The sequence below is a fragment of the Vipera ursinii genome, assembly GCF_947247035.1.
Source record: "Vipera ursinii genome assembly, chromosome: 6".
Taxonomy (NCBI): Eukaryota; Metazoa; Chordata; class Lepidosauria; order Squamata; family Viperidae; genus Vipera; species Vipera ursinii.
This window is the reverse complement of record NC_139515.1, coordinates 57,392,848-57,413,003: the sequence shown is the minus strand read 5'-3', so window position 1 is coordinate 57,413,003 and position 20,156 is coordinate 57,392,848. Positions and strand designations below refer to the sequence as shown.

Sequence of the window (20,156 nt, the reverse complement as noted above, 5' to 3'; positions counted from 1 at the left end):
GCCATTATTCAGACATCCAGATCTCCATTTTTGTGCAAACTGATAACAGTGAACTCTACTTTAGGACCTTTACTCCTCCAGGCTTCAATGGAAGGAGAAAAGGCCCTCTTATCTCACCTTACTTTCTCCCAGCTGAAGGGAATTATTGTATCTTCATGAAACATTTGCTGATAAATAAAGCAGCATGTCAACAATGAGATTAAGGATTTTTAACAGGAGCCATCCATCTTGTGCAAGTGAGGACAGACCTCAAGAATCCAGAGCACTTGCAGAATGTATAGTCTCTGACTCAATATAAGGTCAGGTAGGTGCTATCTCTATCCTGCTTCAATTTTTACCTCACCTACTGTATACTCTTAACTCACAAAATAAATTGGCATGTGTGCCATCATGCAGACCTGAATTGACATTTCCTTTCCATTTCCCTCTATCATGATTTTGAAATCTAAAAATTTTGTCAGCCCTCTCCCAGTCGCCCTCAAAGAGCATTCTAAAGAAGCTAAAGACAAGGAGATCACCAATAGATAAATTAGATAAGATTTGCTTATCACAACAGCAAACCCATAATTAAAGCTTGAAAGGATGACCTCTAAGGAAACCTATACACCGATTTGCCTCCTTCTTCTGTGACTGAAGGACAACTGTTTCACAAAAGTCATTTATATGTTCCTCTTCCTCTCAGAGAAAATATATTACAATGTTGCCAGAACACTGAAATAGGGTATCAGAGAATGTTCAGGTTGCATCTTTTGCTCAGAGAGTTCTGGTAGCCAATGGTGGGAGCAGTTGTCCCTCATATTCAGCAGCTTCTCCTCCCTATCTAGTCTCACAGACAGGGAAGAGGAATACAAGATGGAGTATTTTTTAACAAAAAAAATTCTGGATGCAAGAAGGGGAGGAATGAGTATTTAATTCAATGGAAGGGCTATCCCTGACAAGTACCACATGTATCACAATTGGCCTAGCTATGCCATATGAAATATCCGTGCAAGCACCAACTCTGTAAACTGTCTTAAGACTCACTGGACAATGAACACTTTGTTTCCTGCCACCTTAGTCTTTCGATTGATGTTGCTTGGTAATAGGGTTTGGGGGGGCATTTTGAATTAACCTAAATTTTCCATCTTGAACTTCTCCATTGGCCATGAGGAACTGCTAAACCTGCCTCATGAGAGGGAAGAATAATTCTGATAGAGAAGGCAATGTGAAGATTGGTTTGACTAAGAGGTGTGAAGGGCAAAGACATTACAGAAAATAGATTTGAGTCCTGGGAAAGTAAAGCATGAAAAGAAATTCAAAACTACTCCAGTTTGATTGGGTTAGATATAGGTTGAAGTAGGGAGGATACTTGACAGTTTTTCAAGATTCTGTTACATACCTTAACTACATTACAGTACATTCCAAGACTCCTAATGACTCCTGTTTTCTAAATTGGTCTACCTTGAAGGAATGATCAATAAAGGCCTGATACATAGAACTTATTCTATGGAACCTCTTAATTGCCAGTTCACTTTTGAAAGATGAACAAGAACACTGAGGTTCAGGCACAAAAACTGCTTCTTATCATACCATATATGACTTAGGAAGTTCTTTCACTGCCGTTTCACTGAATTCCATAATACTTAATCCTAAGTAAACATGTTTAGGATTGTGTGTTATGAAACTGTTGAGTAATTCTGGTTTTGTTTAGTTTGACAATCCAGGAACTTTGAGAATAAGGGAATGCATGACCAAAAAAAGAAAAAGCAAAAACAGAAACACCCTTCATTTCCTTATTTATTTTGACCAAAAAAAAAGGTTTTGGCATAATATATCCCGAATGAAGTAATCAACAAAGAATTAATTTTGACAAACAGCAGGATCATCCTGGAGAACAGAGTCACAGTTGGCTACAAATGTTGTCTTCTATAAAGGAGAACAACAGAGTAGTAGAAACTACTGTGGACAGCAAGCAGGGTTATATCATCATTGGGGCTGCCAAATAATTGTGGGGATATAACGGGAAGTAGAAGGATGAATCAGAAGATGCTGGACAATAGCTTTTAAAAAAGCCTGTTAGAGATGTTCTCTTCTATTCCCCTATACTGGGGAAGAGATGTTCAGCTTGAATGGATAAGCTAGGAGGCAGAGAAAGGAAAAATTAGAAGAAGCTCTGACCCCAGTTTGGGGAAACGTGTGGAATAAGGAATACAATAGTACATAATAGAATACATCACTTACCAGCTGAGGATAGAAGAGTGTCTGTGATAGAGGAAACAGAGACTTCTTGAGAGCATTGTCCTGTGAAATCCAGGTAAATTTTACATACAATATCATGCTTACTTGGTCAGAAATAATATAGATGTCCAACTTGCAAGAGGTATTGTCTGATGGGTAATATTTTTTATTAGTTCTCTAGATGAATATAGCTGCCCAAATGTGAAAATGTATGTGCTTTTTTACAAATGTGGCAGTAGTTCAAGTGGTTGGAGAGAGGGAGAGAAAGAATCTTTGAATAGATCTTGTGTACATAAGTGTTTAGATTCTGGACATAATATGGATTGAGATGCCTATGTTGAGATATGTCTGTAGGATAACAAAAGTTTAACTCATTGAAGTCACTTATTTATTCCTTCTAAAACAACATTGCTTAACAATATGTACTCAATAATATATAAGTTGTAGAAGCTATAAGCTGCCTGGATTTTAATGTTTCTTTTATTTACCAGAATTTATTTTATTTATTTAACTTTATTTGATTTTCCTCTCTGTTTTCTTCATTTCATATAAGAATTTACATTTTTCAAAACCTAAAAATAAAAACATTTATAATAAAGGCAACTAACTATCAATTAACATTCACTTCTAGCTAAAATGTGCATAGGCCTGCAGCCTAAGAAACAATGAATATACAGTAGCAGGCAAACTAAAAGGCACTATTGTTGCATGGATAGAGTAAAGCCTTTGGGATGTCTAGTTGCTGATGCTGCCAGGCACAAAAATAAAATTTGAAGCTGCAAAGACAGACTCACAGTAGGAACATGGAATGTACATGAAAAATCTCCACACAATGATCCATGAGATAAATCAACAAGAGACTGAAATTTCAAAATCAGTAACAATATAACAATAAGAAGGATAATGGACTAAATCTATAAAATTTATACCAGTTTATAATTTAAAGAAAAATTGTTACCAAATGTTATATAGATGGTACACCACTCCATCAATGGTATTTAAAATTGACAAATCTTACAGTAATAAATGTTGGAAATGCCATGATATAGAAAGAACATTTTATCACATATAGTGGACATGTTAAAAAAATTCAAAAATATTGTAAAGACATACATATTATAATGCAGAAAATAGTAGAATTTAAATTTGAAATGAAACCACAATTGTTTTTATTAGGCATTAATCTCAGAAAAAATAACAATTTAATGAGTTATATGTTCATAGCAGTGAGAATAAACTGCTCAACTCTAGAAGAAAAACACAATCCCAGCACAATCTGCCTGGGAATTTAATCTTGAAAAATATGCAGCAATGACAAACTAAGAGGACACATGTACAACAGAAGTCTAATTAAATTTAAGCAAGAATGGTTGCCATATATACAGGGCCTCATGCAGCATCATAAATATAATCACCTACAGTATGCCTTTTAAGAAGGCCTGAATGCTTACAAATATTGCAAATTGGCAAAGGGGAAAACAGAAATTATTAAAACAGAAATTTTAACAATGATTATTACTTATTTTTTCTTCCTTCCCCCCTCACCAGTTTAGACCTAGGAGCCTTTAATAGCATGATTATCCAACTAAATGAACAGCAGCCATAAATCACTTTTCTGCAATGACAAGTTGGCTGAAAATCCAGTGAAACACAGCACAACATTTGCACTCCCTTTGTCATCTTTGTGTTTGCTATTTTTTTTTCTTTTTATCTTGCTAACTGGAAACAGAACATAATTTTAGGGCAGTAAAAAAAATCTTATTGTCAGTGGTACAGACAAATATGAATTGATTTGGTTACTGGACAGGGTTTTTAAAAAAAAAGTTTGTAAAAGTATACCTAAAAAGCCTGTGTAACATTTATTTTGAAACAACTGAAATACAGAAAATTAACTCCATCCCATTTTTTGTATGTTCTCTATATAGTCAAGATCAACACATAGCATATTTATCTTGAACAGTCGGTGCCAGATGTGAGTAAGATATCCCCTGAAAATAAGACCTGTGCCTCTTTTGGAGGCAAAAAAAATGAGACCCGGTCTTATTTTCAGGGAAACACGGTAACACTTCACATGATCTTGATTCTATACCTCTGTTAATGTAGCCTAGGACTATGTTGGATTTTTTGGCAACTGCAGCACATTGCTGATTCATATTTAAGTGGTTGTTCACTAGGACTCCAAGATCCCTTTTGCAGTAACCACTATTGAGCCACGTACCACCTATTCTATATCTGTGCATTTGGGTTTTCTTGCCTAAATGTAGAATCATACTTTTCTCACTAATGAATTTCATTTAGGTAGGGCACAGTGTTCAAGTCTGTTGAGATCTTTTTGTATCTTGAGCCTATCGCCTGGAGTGTTGCCTATTCCTGCCATTGTGTGGTCTGCAAATTTGATGCAGTTTTCCTTCAATTCCCTTGTCTAAATTATCAATGAAAATATTTAAGAGTAAGACAGAGCCTAGAGACAGAGCCTTGGGTGTCCCACTGCATACTTCCCTCTATGTGGATGTAGTTCCATTAAGGACTATGCATTGAGTTCGGTTGATCAGCCAGTTATGAATCCATCTGGTGGTGATGCTGTCTAATCCACATTTTTCTACCATGTTTCCCCGAAAGTTAGACCCAACCCAATAGTAAGCCCTAGCTTGATTTTTGGGAATGGGCCTAATATAAGCTCTACTCCAAAACTAAGCCCTAGTTTGGGGGCAAGGTGCATCCCTAAAAATCAAGCTAGGGAGGGGGTAGGGGAGTGAAGCTGCCCCACATGCCCTGCACCCACTTACCTTACTGGTAGGACCACCACAGCCAGGCCTCCCACACCCCAACATCTGTCGCACCACTATTTGACTTCTACAGCCAGCCACCGTGTGGCGCATTGCACCATTGCCACTCCTCCCAGAAGATAGGAAGATAAGATAACCTTTACTGTCATTTTTTTACTGTGGGTACAACAACACACATCAAAAATGAAATTTAGTTGCCCGCTCTCAGAGTGAAACACATACATGACACACACCTAAACATACTATAAAAACATATGTATAGACCCACGCCCCTACATATACATAACAAATATTAAATACTGTCCATCTTGAATATATAACAGAAGCAGGAAGCTTGAGGGTTCATAAGGTTAATGCTGAATGGAATAAAACTATGGCTGAATCTGGACGTTCTGCTACGGATACCACGAAGCCTCCTCCCAGAAGGTAACAAGGAAAACAGGTCGTGAAGAGGATGTGTAGTGTCCCAGATAATCTTACGGACCCTGTTCAAACAACTCTTCTGTGCTATGTCCTAGATGGGAGGGAGGGAACTGCCAATGATCTTTTCGGCCATCCTCACCACTCTCTGCACTGCCTTCCTGTCTGAAGCAGTGATGCTTCCAAACCAGACTGTGATGCTGTATGACAGAATGCTCTCGATCGTCCCCCTGTAGAAAGTGGTAAGGATAGGAGAAGGAAGATGTGCTTTTCTCATGCAACGCAGAAAATGTAGGTGCTGCTGTGCCTGCTTCACCAGTGTCTCGCTGTTGAGCGACCAAGCCAACCTACTTGTTAGCTGCACACCCAGGAATTTGATGCTGGTAACCATCTCCATAGGTGAATCATTAATACACAGAGAAGTGTCGCTGTGCCTGCCTTTTGTGAAATCGACAATGATCTCTTTGGTTTTTCCAGTATTTAAAACTAGGCTGTTTTCCTTATACCAGTTCATGAACCCCTCAACCTCTTTGTGATAAGCTTCCACATTTGTCATCATGAATAAGGCCCACTACTGTTGTATCATCTGCGAACTTCACAATATGGTTGGTGGCAAACCTAGCACAACAGCCATGGGTCAACAGGGTGAACAGCAGCGGACTTAGGATGCAGCCCTGAGGAGAACCTGTGCTCAAGAAAATGGTATTAGAAGTGTTAGACTTCACCGAACTGAAGTCAACAACAAATGCACATGAGTATTTCTTTCCTCTAAGTGTTTCAAGCTCAGATGGAGAATGGAAGAAATAGCATCCTTCGTAGAGTGATTTGGTCAGTAGCCAAACTGAAGCGGGTCTAATGCTGGCAGGATGCTAGATACAATAATGTTCTTCATCAGCTTCTCAAAGCATTTCATAATGGTGGATGTCAGTGCAACCGGACAGTAATCATTGAGGACTGTAATTGTGGACTATTTTGACACTGGCAAGATGATGGCCATCTTAAAACATGATGGGACCACTGCCTGCTGCAATGAGAGATTGAAAATATCTGTGAGAACACAAGCCACCTCATCTGCACATTCCCTAAGGACACATCCAGGGATGTTAACTGGGCCTGCTGCTTTCTGAATGTTAATTTTCTGCAGTGTTTTCCGGACAGAGGTGACATCAAAGCTTAGCACTTGCTCGTCAGGATGGGGCACAGCTTTCCTAGCAGGAGTGCTATTTGGACTTCAAATAGAAATCCACCACATAGCACTTTGGGCTTCTTCCATTGCTCGTGCGCTTTGGGCCTCTTCCGTTGCTCGTGCACTTCGGGTTGCTTCTGTTGCTCGTGGCAGGAGACCATGTGGCACTTCAGGCTGTTTCTGCTGCGGAAACGGCCCAAAGACCCACAGAGCATGCTGCCACGAGCAGCAGAAATGGCACAAAGCACCAAGCAGCATCCTGTTAGGAGGAGTGGCAACTGCACAATGCACCACATGGCGTCCAGCCACAAGTGGCGGCAAGCAGCCTCAGAAGTCAAGAAGTGGCACGACAGGGGTGTGGGAGACCTGGCTGTGGTAGTCCTAAGGTAAGACATTCTCCAAAATTAAGACCTAGTGCCTCTTTTGGAGGCAAAAAATATATAAGACCAGGTCTTAATTTTGGTGAAACAAAATCTACTTATCAAGTAGAAGGTTACGGTCTACTTTATCAAATGCCTTACTGAAGTCCAAGTAAATTATATCCACAGCATTTCTCTGGTCACATTGTAATTTTGTCACATTGTCAAAGAATTCAGTAAGATTTGTCTGGCATGATCTGTGTTTGACAAACCTATGTTGGCTTCATTTCCATGCACTAACTACTATGTCTCTCTTTGTGATGTAAACTATCTGGAGAAGACTATAAAATAAGAAGACACTCTGAACAATAGTAAATTGATTGTACCAACACCTGCAGTCTGAAAGACAAATACATTTTTTTAAAGTCTTCAATTTTAAATTTTGAATAGTAAAGAAGGAAAACTGCATAATAATCCAAATGCAGCTACCTAACCAGGTATGATGGCATATTATAATCAATAGAAATTGAAAGTGTATTTTTATCAAGAGATTGGGGAGGAAAATTGGTCTCACAAGACCCTGAAAATTTTGTTTGAAAGTTTACCACTTACCTTTTATACAATCTATAGTCAAGAAGATATTTTTCTCCAGATATGAAACACATTATTTCTGTCTTTTATATCCTCAATGGAGAAAGATTTTATCTCATAGGACTGAGTCAGTAAAGGGATGGGAGCTGTTAAATTGCCTCCACTTTCATTTATTTGACCTACAAGATTTGTGCTACAATTTCAGCCTTTTGATATAATAAACTTTGATCTGTCTCTGCTGGGAGAAAATGATCAGGCATTTCCATTACCAATTTAATATAAAAAGGAATAGCAGTTTATTTAGAAAGAAGAATTTTCAATTATTAATAAGAACTGGCAGAAAAAGTCACTAAAGATATAATACTAGTGAAATATAGCACTGTACAACAAATAGATTAATAAAAATCTTCAGTAGCTTGTAGAAAGTCAGTGACCCTAAAGAAACAATGATAAGATGGGTGAAAAAATTTGGATATAATGTAGAATTAGAAAAATGGCAAAATTTATAGGAAAGAAATTACAAACTGACAATGTCAACTTCCTACAAAGAAAAATTAAATAAAATGTTCTATAGATGGCACTTGCCACCAGCAAGACTAGCAAAAATGTTTAAAAACATGTCAGATAGATGTTGAAAATATAAACATAAGTCAGGCACTTATTATGATGTTTGGTGGACATGTGACAAAGTAAAGAGTTATTGGAAAAAGATACATACCCGGCTAGAAAAGATGTTGGGAGAACATGTACTGTAGATTTTAAACCTGAACTTTTTTAAATTAGGTATAATGCCAGAAAAGACAGGGGACGTGGTGGCTCAGTGGGTTAGGATGCTGAGCTTGTCGATCAGAAGGTCAGCAGTTTGGTGGATCAAATCCCGAGTGCCACGTAACAGAGTGAGCGCCTGTTACTCGTTCCAGCTTCTGCCAACCTAGCAGTTCGAAAGCACGTAAAAATGCAAGTAGAAAAATAGGGACCACTCCGGTGGGAAGGTAACAGCGTTCCGTGCGCCTTTGGCATCTAGTCATGCCGGCCACATGACCACGGAGACATCGTCGGACAAGCGCTGGCTCTTCGGCTTTGAAATGGAGATGAGCACCGGCCCCTAGAGTCGGAAACGACTAGCACGCATGTGCGGGGGAACCTTTACCTTTACCTTTGTGAGATGGTCTCACGAGGTCGATGGATCGTTAAGGTGCTTCCAAGTAAAAGGCATCACGCAGGAATGCGATCATTCAAAGATTTATTTAACGATAAAGTAAATAGAAAGAGTTTCCTGGCATGGAGGCCTCCATGCCTGGATTATAAGCTAGCAGAAGAGAGAACAAAGAGAGAGCAAGCAAGCATAGCAAGACTAGACTAGACAAAGAGCAGCCCCTTGAGCAGAGGTATTTATGGGGGGTCTCAGCCCCTCCCTTACCATAAAACTCTCTCGCCAATGGGGCTGCAGGGGCTGGGGACCCCTGACCCACCAGTGGGAGCAAAGAAGCCTCTTTGCTCCCATCTGATGACCTTTTTGGGGAACTGCCATGGCTGGCACAAAACATCTAACAACCTTTACCAGAAAAGACTAACCAAGAAAGATTATATTTGATTTTGCATATCACAGCAGTGGCAAGAATTATATTCGCGCAATATTGGAAAAAATGAAGGAATACCATCAGGTGAAGAAATAATTTAAAAAATACTAGAATGCACAGAGATGGATAGACTGACTATGAGACTGAAAGAAAAAGAAGAAATGGAATATTATCAAACTTGGGACTTATTTTATCGATGGCTAGAGGAAAGAATAAAGGATTAGGAATTAAATATGTGAATGTAAACTCAGACAGCACATTTGTTGAAAAATTATTACTGAATGTATGGGGGGAAAAAACAATAAAACTTTTACAAAAAAGAAAAAAGAGAGAAAGAAAATCAGTGATCCTGCCCATATTTCACATGAGAGAGATGTTCACAAACCTTGCTGTGGAAATAATGTTGCACAGTCCTTCTGTATAATTTAACCACCAACATTTTGGGGGCAACTTATAAGCCACTATGCAATTTTTATTTCAGAGATCGTGGTACCTGCTTTCACTTAAACTGCCTAAAAGTCAGACATTAGGATCAAAGCTACATTGCATACTTAAGCATTTGTTAATTATCAAACTTCCAAAACTTTTTTAACTCACTTCTTTCCTGTAATTATTTAATGTAAATTTGAGGCATGAATATATATGGTAAAGGCTGGGGAGAAGGAGATGCGAGTGTTGATGGAAAAAAGTCATAATATCAGAAAGGTGTAATATAATTAATCTAAAAACTGTGAAACCTCCACCATGCACTTGTGGGATGGGAAAGCATGAAATAAATTTTAATGTTCCAATGAGCATTAAATCTTCTTAAACCATAACTGCACTCCCCAATTTGGAAAAGTGCTCATCTTTATTCATATTTGAGTCAATTCCCAATAATTCCTAAGAATATTCAGAAGAGAGACTATCATGATTTCTAGATCATTAAGTAATGAAAATCATACTTAATTGGAAGGATAATTTAAGTTTTTCAAAGTTTACCATAAGTAATTCACATATGAATTCTACATGAAATATCTACTTTTTTCATTTCTCATTTGAGAACTTAGTATATAATGATATAAACCTTGTAAATTATTACCAGTAACCCTGAGAGTACTGGGGTTTCCTTTAATCCTCTGCAATTTAACAGAAGTAACAGAACTAGCACAACTGCTTACTGACTGCTAGAAGCCCTCATTATAGCAATCATCAAATATCCATAATAATTGCAAAATCAGCCACAGTTCAACCCATGGAACCTACATAAACACATATAGCTATCCAGCTGTTTTGGCACCAATGCAGAAGTAGTTTGCCATTGTCTCAGATGATTTCCCAACTTTCCAGAATAGCCTAAAGTCTGGGAAAGTCTTCATAGTTCTTAGTTAATTATAATCAGTTGCTCAGCTTTTTCAAGATGGCTAAGGTTGGCTGCCCACCAGTTGTGATCAACTGTACTGTACACCCAACTCAACAACTCAACAACTCAAGTCAAATGTGAGATATAATAATGATCAGTAACCATTTTCACAGCCACAATTATGCTAATCCATTGGAGGAAAAACAGGAAAGGATCATCTGATATTTAGTGTTACAATATAGTTCAGTACTTAAGAACATCCTGATCTTGAAGAGAGTTGGCTTCTTCCACAGCATAAGATACTATTTCATGATGCAAGCTCCATCTTTACATGCTTGTGTACATCATTGAGACATCAGTACAAAACATCTATCCCAGACTGTAACCCTCAGTCTTTCTGTTGTGCTTGGTGACCTGAAAATGAGCAGTTTTGGTGTAGATATAACTGTCATATAACCGTCAGCTCTAACCTGAGCATGCTGGCTTTTGGCTTACTTCTCTCAGAGTCTAGTCCTTGACTCACTGCAGTGAACCAGACAAGCAGGATAGGTTTAGAGATGGAGTGGCACTTTGCTTTCTAATCCAATAATCGTGCCAACCGAGAAGAAATAGGGAAGGATTAACCTTCCTTTGCAATTGTATTATATTTATATATTTATTTATATTTATTATTAGTTCTTTATTAGGGCACATATTGTTATATTGGCTCCAAGGAAGTTAAGGAATGGGAAGACTACTAAGATTCGCAACAAAATGTTGCTTCCCTTCCTTTCATTCAAGCTCTTTCTCCCAAAATTATTCCTTATGCCAATCTAGCGAACATTGGATTGTTTCTAGTCTTGTCATTTTCGAAATGTATCTTACTCTCCTTACATAAGTCAGTAAGTCACTGAGAATGTCAGTGAAATTCTCAAATCTAGTGTGTAGTATGCTTACCTTTTTCAGTTATAGGGAGGGTGTGGGATATATCTAAATGTCTTGTATTTCAATCTACAACTATCTTTCCAGGAATCCACAGCTTCCCTAGCTTCCTTAAGTCTTAAGGGATTTTTAAAAATAGGCGATGATGATGATGATGATGATGATGATGATGATGATGATGATGATGATGATATGGAAAGATGTATAAATGGAAAATAATTATTTTAAAAACCAACAACCTGTCTCCAACAATAAAAAAATACATATTTCTTTAAAGCCATGTTTGTGAAAGTTACCAGAACAATGGGCTCACTATGTTACTGATATGTCAATCATCTAATGACTTCATCCAGTAAGATCAAATTTCACTAAAGTGGGCAAAATTATGGGGCTGTGGAAATTATATCTGGCATCATGTAGCAGATTTTAAATTTTGAGCCTGAGTAAATTTAACATTTCTGACCCAAATTATCTCCCAGGTGTCCAACGAAATTGGTTCCTGAATATTTTGTGCCCACTTTATCATGCAGTCTTTAACCAGTTCCGTTTCCGAATCCAATTCAATTAAAGCATTATATATCCTCTTTACATGTGCACAATTTAAATCTCTAATTTGCTTTACTAAATTTTGATCTGTAATTGTGATGCCAACCTTTTGATCTAACTTCCACCTAGCTTTCAATTGGGTATATTGAAACCAAGAGTAACTTATGTTTTCTTGTCTTAACTCCTCTACTGGTTTAAGTTGCCAATCATTCCCTTGCAATCTAAGTAGTTCCTTATAAGAAACCATATCCATACTCACTCCCATAGATACGCCCTCTATCGCGTGTCCAGGAATTCCCCAAATCGGTATTTTATAATTTAACTTATAATAATACTTTTTCCAGACACGCAATAAAGCACTTCATGTAGCAGATTTTAAGGGAGTTTCATTCATTCTCTCTTTAGTGATGTCTACAACTTACTATTTTTCAAAGCTAAAAAGATATCCAAAAATATAATTCCACATGTGTTGAATATCACTGTATAGCCTAGCAAGGACTAATATAGTGTTATTTCTGCTTCTTTGAATTAGCTTTCTTTTCTCTTTCATTTTAAAAGAAAACTTAGAATTGGCTTATATTTTCTTGACCTAGAAGATGAAAGTTCTGACCAAGCCCATCCTACGTGCTCTCCCATTTCTTCTCTTGTTCCACTCCCTACCCAACAGCCTTTGTAAGAAGGAGTTTCTGGATCAGATTCAGGAGTGGGACTACAGAGACGGAGGTAAGTGGTGCAAACAAGCAAGAAAACAGCAGTTGTGGAACACTCGATGAGTCACATTCTTGAGGGTGGAAAGCTATCTATGTTTGCCTGTTTAACCTCTAAAGAATTCATGAGCACAGATGGCTTTGTATTAATACAAATATGAATGTTTTTGGAACATACTGAATGAGTCCTTTATTTTTATAATCTGAGTACAGGACACTAAACTACAAACAAATGCAGGATGAAAATGTTACCCATATATGTATGTCTGGTGTTGTAATAATATAATATAACTTCCAAATTCAATCAGTTTTCCAAATCACATAATCAGGCCAGATAAAACAGATGAATCAATTTGAATTTATCTGCCAAATTAATGACCTTTTCTCCTATACAGAAAGGCTTTTCCCAGATCAGATCTTTTCAGAATGGATCAACTCAATTCAATGATCCAATTCAGAAATCCATCATTCAAGTGAGATTTAACCTGATTTGCACGACTCCAGAATGTAATATAGAGGTTGAGAGAGGAGCACATACATACCTTTTAAAATTCTCCACCAAAGTTTCCCAAAGTTCTCCATGGGAAATAAGAAAACTCTAAAATTTCTCAATGGTATATCTCATGCTTATTAGATCACAATGAAAAAATAATTTCATTATATTGTCTCTTAGAAATAAAGGGGAGTTGACTGCAGACTCAGGAAAAACAATTGTGCAATAAATGGAGGGGTATTTACTCAATCTCCAGGCCCCTTATTTTATAAGTGCAAAAAAGCTACATCAGCAATCAACATTTCTCCAAAATGTTCCTTTGAAATAATCTGTGAATTAAGTTTTATCAAATTGAAATAGATGGGGGAGAGGAATCCACATAATATTTCTTCTCAGCACTATTTTCATGCTGTGTTGAATAATTGTAACAGTTAAGCCACTGCCCCTGCATTTTTTTTCCTGAAATATCACATATCCTCAGTATCTTGCAACTGAACAAACAAATGTATTATTCCAGTTTGTATTGTTGGTGAATTATTACTGGGATGTATTTTAGGCAAAATCTATCACATTAATGTAAGCCCCACTGAATAGTTACATCTGATTAAAATGCTGGATAAGTTTGGAAAGTTGGAGGTTCAGACATTCCTAGCTGTGCTTATGTAACACTATCTATTTGGGACTTTCCTTCTCTTCCATTTTTAATCTTTGAAATGGGTAAACACCTCATCTCCAGCAACGAAGCACGGACAATTTCTCTATCTTCCTAAAAGCTTAAATCCAAGAAGAGTTGTCTCCATGGAAACCCTATCTCATTGGGCCAGCTCTTTCCAACTTTTATGCAGACATTGAGATAGGAGTGCTAGAACATATTGGTGCACTAAAGATAAAAACCTAAGTGTTGGGAAAAGGCTAAAAAGAAACACCCATTTTTCTGTAGCTTATGATTACCTTAACTTACCCTATCTCTGCATGCATTCATAGTTCCCATCTTTCCAAAACCAGACTAACAAAAATAAGTATAGAAAATTAGCGCCATCTATCCAAATACCATTCAAGCATAACATTACACTAATTTTTAAACTGGAATTTAAAGTTAGCAAAAGAGAGTGCATATGAAGACAATATTTTAAAAAATAATGGTAGTGACATTCCAGAAGTGGTCAAAGTGCATTATTGTAATAAAAATTAAACTCTAGTAGGTTCTAAATGATGACAATAAAGCCTCAATTGGGGAACTTATTTCATGTGATTTGTGTGGGGTTTTGGTGGAGATACATATATCTCCAAGGAAATCAAAGCCTAATGCAGATTTGCCATACTTGTTTCTTCTTGTTTCCTTCCAAAAATTGGCAGGAACTCTTGTTCCCAGAAGCCAGCAGTGCAAACTGGGCAATCTGCAGGAATACAAAAGAGAAGCTGTGGACAATGGATCATTTGCAGTCTATCAGCCACCCACATTTCTAAAGACTCTAAAAAAATTTTTTTAAAAAAGCTAATCTCAGAAAACTGAAAGCAATCTTACACATATGAATGAAGAAAATAATATATGAGAGACACACTTGGTTAGTCTCAACTAGCATTCTCCTCTCTCTCCCTGCTTCCTCTCCCAGTATTGGCCATAAGCAGGACTTGAATAAAATACAGTATATTGCAGATTATTCTATTTAAAGCTGTTCTTTAATTCACAAAGGTAGCTGCGTATTGATAGTTGATAAGAAAACTGTTTTGTTTCAGAGTCTTTGTTTTAACCTGCACCATCATGTCAATTCTGGTTCTGTAGCTGACAAGGTCAATGTTCAAGGCACCAAGAGCATCACCTGCCTACTGGAGAAGTGGGGGAACAGCATCTTTTGGCAAATAAAATTCTCTTTGTTGAGTCACCCTGACACCCTGCTGCCAGAACTGTCTAGGTAAGAATAAGAGGGTGGCAGTTATCTTTCTATATAATTTGTCCTTCTGTAGGAAAGACTGGATTAACATTGATGTGGAGATTCTGTGGTTCACAACTATTGCTGCTGAACTGACTTTCTTGCCATTGGCCATCCAAGGCTCTAAGACAGGGCTTTTCAACCTTTTCACCTATTGTAGCACTTTTAGGATATGGCAACATCTGAGTACCACCAGTTGCCTAGCAAGGTGTCAAAAACATGATGACCAAAAAAAAGAGGAAAAAAGTGATGAAGTACAGGTAGTCCTCGACTTACAACAGTTTGCTTAGTGACTGTTGGAAGTTACAGTGCCACTGGAAAAAGTGACCCCCAAGCCACCGCCGAGCAAGACACCTGCCTGTCGGCGCTCTTCCTCCTGTCTGAGGTTTTCATTGTTGTATTTCTGTTGAGGATTGGCAGTGGGGGTGGGGTGGGAGGTGTTTTTATCCCCCCACCCCACCCGTCTGCTGGGTGGTTGCAGCAGAGTTTGGTCACTTCACATGACCCTGGGACACTGTGACTGTCATAAATACGAATCAGTTGTCAAGCATCTGAATGTAAATCACAAGACCCTGGAGATGCTGCAACATTCCAGCTGATCGGCGCTTCTTCTGGGCTCAACAGAAGTGCCAGGATCAGTGCCGAGCTCCAGCTGGAGCCAGGCACTGATCCTGGCACTTTCGCTGAGCCCTGACAGCTCCGAAGAAGCGCTGATCCTGGCACTTTCACTGAGCCCTGACAGCCCTGCAGCTCCAGCCCTCTCTCACTCAAGCTTGTGTGGTGCTGCCACCGGTTCAGTTCATTCTCCTCCCCCGCTACCACTTTTCTAGGATGGTTGCATACCACCTGCCAGGTGCCAATGTACCACAGATGATATCCGTACCACTGGTTGAAAAGCCATGCTCTAAGAGACTCCACAGTGTATGAGAAATTAGTTGGTTTTTTGTTTCACTTTCCATTTGCTTGAGACACATTTCACTTGTCAGTACCTCCATGAGGACAAAATGAGTTTAAGTCATCAATTATCATGTCTTCTGCTGGAACCACAATATTCTGAAGTTAGTATGTGAATTTATATGTGTGTGTGTGACCACGTGTGTTTCCTAGAAATAAAAACAGCAAATATAACGCTATTATAGAAATGTGTAATATATTTAGAATTATGCTGGCATCTATAAGATTTGCCTACCAGAGAATAGGCACAAGCCTGAGCAAGACTGAAGAAGCAAGACAGTTCTTTTAGACTCATCAACTGACTTCTGAGTAAATGCAGGAAGGATCAGGCTGCATCTCCTATAGATAAATCTAAACTGGCTTAGATAATGATGCTCCAGTTTAGCAAATGAGTTAGACTTGTAAAGATCAAGTGACAAGTGATCCACCAAAAAAATGTTGTTTGTAATTCAAAAGTAGCTGTACAAAACTGCTGAGAAAAATAGAAACGGAAAGTGGGGTGGGGTAGGTAGAATTGGATGCAGGTTATACAAGAGAGGAGGAGGGTTGGTTCCCATTGACAACAAATAAATTACTGCACTTACCTCTTTTTAAATAACAAGGATGGATTTTTTTTAGTTATAATAGATGAGTGCTATTTGCTTATATTCTGAAACATTCATGGTGTCAGTTGTAAGCATGAAATGCTCCCCTGTGTAGAATATGCTCTTAAAATAAATGCAAAGTGGTAGTTAAGCATACAGGAAGCATACAGGAGTCTCCAAAGGATTTTAAATGTCATACTAAATACATAACAAAAAACATATCCTTATCCATTTTCCAAAGATTAAAGAAGTATTCAGCACAAGTCTTCCTCTCTCTCTCTCTCTCTCTTTCTTTTTCTCTCATACAGCCACGCACACAGACACTGAATGTACCATTACCTGGGCTGACTGAATTTTTTTACTCTATATTTTATTTGTGTTCAAGTAAAAAACATTATCAAACATTACTTCAGACAGAGGAATTGAAGCAAATTATGATCCTTAGAAAAATATCAACATAATTGTTTCTTTTTGCTTGTTCTTTAAAATAAATATCAAATAATTAAAATACCATTAGTCTATGTAACAAATTGTAAGAGTTGCTGAAATAGCATAAATGAAACACTTTAACATTCAGATGATCCTCTGTCAGTTGTAATAAGATGCAGTTCATGACATACCTCTGATCATGAGGTATCATGAGTATTCAAATACTTTGCACTGTTGATAGTTTAGACATCTTTGATGCTGAATTTGGATTGTAGGCTACTTTGTAAAATGTCCTGGTCAATGTAAAACATCAGGTGTCATGCATATCCATATAAACAATATTATTTAGGGATTTTATTTTCTGTCAGTGAATGTATCTTCTCCTTTGGTATCAAAACATTTTGCAGACTAGCATAAAATTGAATATTAATTGTAATATTTTAAATATTTGCCTATATTATGCTTTTAACGTAAATTTAATGTACAATGTGCCTGCCTTTCAAAAGATTCTGTTGCTTCCTCAATGGTAAACATATCTAAATCTGGTACAAATCAAAAGACCCAGCCAGTGTAAGCTTTGGTGGGTCTAAGAGGAAGTCTGGTTAACCCAACTAGCAAAAAAGCTTGGATGTTTTTTCCTGTCAAAAGCTAACTAGTAACCCAGAGATGTTGGATTACATCTCCTTGTCTAAATTGTCAAAGTGCCATGCTGGCTAGGAATGGTGGAAATTGCAGTCTGCCATAATTCAAGAGTTCCAGGAAGGGAAAAGCTACCCTTACCTTGTGGATGTTTTATCAAAAACTGTGACATATGCTTTGTTGCGGTTTGTCATTGCTTGTCAACAGATTGCTATGGTTTCTGTTGAAAACCAATCTGTACACCACCTCATGACGCTTTTTTAAATCTGCAGCCTCCGGCCTGCTTCAGAAGCAATTGATAATCTCCTGAAACAAGTAGATTCAATAAAGTCAAGATTGGCAGAACTGAATGAGAGGCTTAGGATCATAGAAAGGGCTCCGTTTGTTATCCGCTACAAGGCCAGAAGGAGTCAAAAGCTTACTAACCTCCAGCTGCAACGACTACCAGAGAAGAGGACACATGCATGGAGGCGAGCTCAGAGGGATTAATTTGTTTTTTATGAAGGAAGAAGACTAGAAATTCCTGAGATTCTTAAGAAAACACACAATAAAAGCCTGGTTAAAAAGACATACAGTAGGTTTAATGCTAATTCACTGAAGATGCTTCTCCTCGTGAGTGCTTTTTAAACATGTGACTTCTTGCTATTTGAAAAAATAATCCCTTCTTCCTCTTCAACTGTTGTTTTTAATCTTATTTCTAAATTCAGGGAAGCCCCATTTCTATAGAACACAAACAAAAATCTCCAGTCTTCAGGCTGGTCCATGTAGCCCTTGAAGTCTCAAGAAGTCTCCTTTCCCACTGTGAGTTTCCAATACATGTAAATTGTGCGTTCAGATTTGAAATTTGGATGTATCCGCATTAAATTCAATTTTGTACTTCAAAATTATTGATTTGATCTTGATTTGCTTTGAGATTCAAGGTTAAAAAAACAATTCTAAAAATCAGCGTTCCTTAGAAAGAGAATAGACAGTTGCTGTGAGAAGCAAAAAAGGTCAGGAAAGTTTTGCAAGGAAATCAAATGGTTGTGAAACTGATCTGCTGAACCTTGGGGAAGAATGCTTGTGTGGGACTCTGTGATTTTCTGGTTGAAGGAGTATACTTTTCTTTGTTGAATGTATGTCGGAGGAAGCTTATAATTGTAGCTGATTCAATGATCAGATGAGAGCAAGCGGTTAGAGCCACATTCCTCAGCTAGCAGCTCATTCTTAGCTAATACACTTTGGAAAATGTAACTAGGACTTTTCAACCACAAGAAGCAACAGAACTAACAAAAAATAGGGGTGGGGTGGACTGCAAGGGAGAAGGGAACAAACAAATCAGTCTTAGCATTTGCTGGAATGATGAGTCTTAAGATAATAGTGAAGTTGACCACCAGGTTTGACTATTTAACTGAATATCATGCTAATTTCATATTTGCAAATGTAGGCATCTCTATTGCCAGAAGGTGTAAGTATGGGAAGCCTGCATTTCTTTTTTTAAGATTCATCGGAAATGGTGAAAATCACACAGATATTGCACAGAGAGCTTCCCATGAAAGCCAGAAGAAAGAACACAGGAGGAGGAGGACCTGAAGAGGAAAAAAAGGCACCATACTGGGAGCAATGAATATAAAGATACATGGCAATAAACAGTGAATGAACTAGAAGATGGTCCATGTCACTACAGTGGACCAAGTGAGTTGAATAGTCTTCTAAATCAAAATTATAAACAAGTCTGACAGCAAACAGACAAACTCAGAACTATTTATGTATAATTCCCTCCCTTTAGAGCAGACATGTCAAACACAAGGCCCAGGGCCCGGATCTGGCCCGCGAAGTGGTTTCATGTGGCCCGCGAAGCCATCCTGGAAACAGTGAGGGAACGGCCCCCACTGCCTTGGCCCTGGCCCAGAGACCCTCCTTCTGCCAGAGACCCTCAGATCTGTCCCACTCCTGCCCAGGCCCCCATAGGCACCCTTGATGCGAACGATGTAAAGCTGGCCATGCCCACCCAATAGGCCATACGCACTCTAGCCACGCCCACCCAGTAGGCCACGCCCACCCAGGCCATACCCACCTGGCCCCCTGAGGGCAACCACAATGCTGATGCAGCCCTCAATGAAATTGAGTTTGACACCCCTGCTTTAGAGAATTTGATTTTGAAAGGTAGTTTGGTGTAGTGGTTAATGCATCAGGCTAGAACCAGAGAGACTGTGAATTCTAATGCCACCTTAGGCACAAAGCCTGCTGATGACTTTGGGCCAGTCTCACATACTCATCAGCACTAGGAAGGAGGCAATGGCAAACCACTTGGAAAATCTTGCCAAGGAAACTGCAGGGGCATCCAGGCTGTTTGTGGAAATTAAAACAACTAAAAAGCTGCAATTGTCAGACACTTGCAAAGTAAGGGGGTTCATATGTCAGACAAATGAAGATATATATAAGATTTAGGGGTGGATTGAGGATCATAAAAGAAACAAGAAAAAATCCCA

General features: G+C 38.3%; 1 protein-coding gene and 1 long non-coding RNA gene across 2 annotated transcripts; one reads left to right on the top strand and one right to left on the bottom strand.

Annotated features, from left to right (window-relative positions):
• Positions 1 to 1,758: 1,758 nt before the first annotated feature.
• Positions 1,759 to 4,112, bottom strand: LOC310642834. The gene is made up of 2 exons (XR_014492967.1): positions 2,221 to 4,112; positions 1,759 to 2,117 (listed from the first exon to the last, which is right to left on the bottom strand). It is a non-coding gene; the product is annotated as an uncharacterized lncRNA (long non-coding RNA).
• Positions 2,115 to 18,559, top strand: LOC310642829 (uncharacterized protein). Its single transcript, XM_083366768.1, has 4 exons — positions 2,115 to 2,293; positions 12,542 to 12,671; positions 14,932 to 15,061; positions 17,958 to 18,559. The coding sequence occupies exons 2-4, from the start codon at positions 12,545 to 12,547 to the stop codon at positions 18,172 to 18,174; spliced, it is 474 nt and encodes a 157-aa protein (XP_083222894.1). The 5' UTR covers positions 2,115 to 2,293; positions 12,542 to 12,544; the 3' UTR covers positions 18,175 to 18,559.
• Positions 18,560 to 20,156: the final 1,597 nt, after the last annotated feature.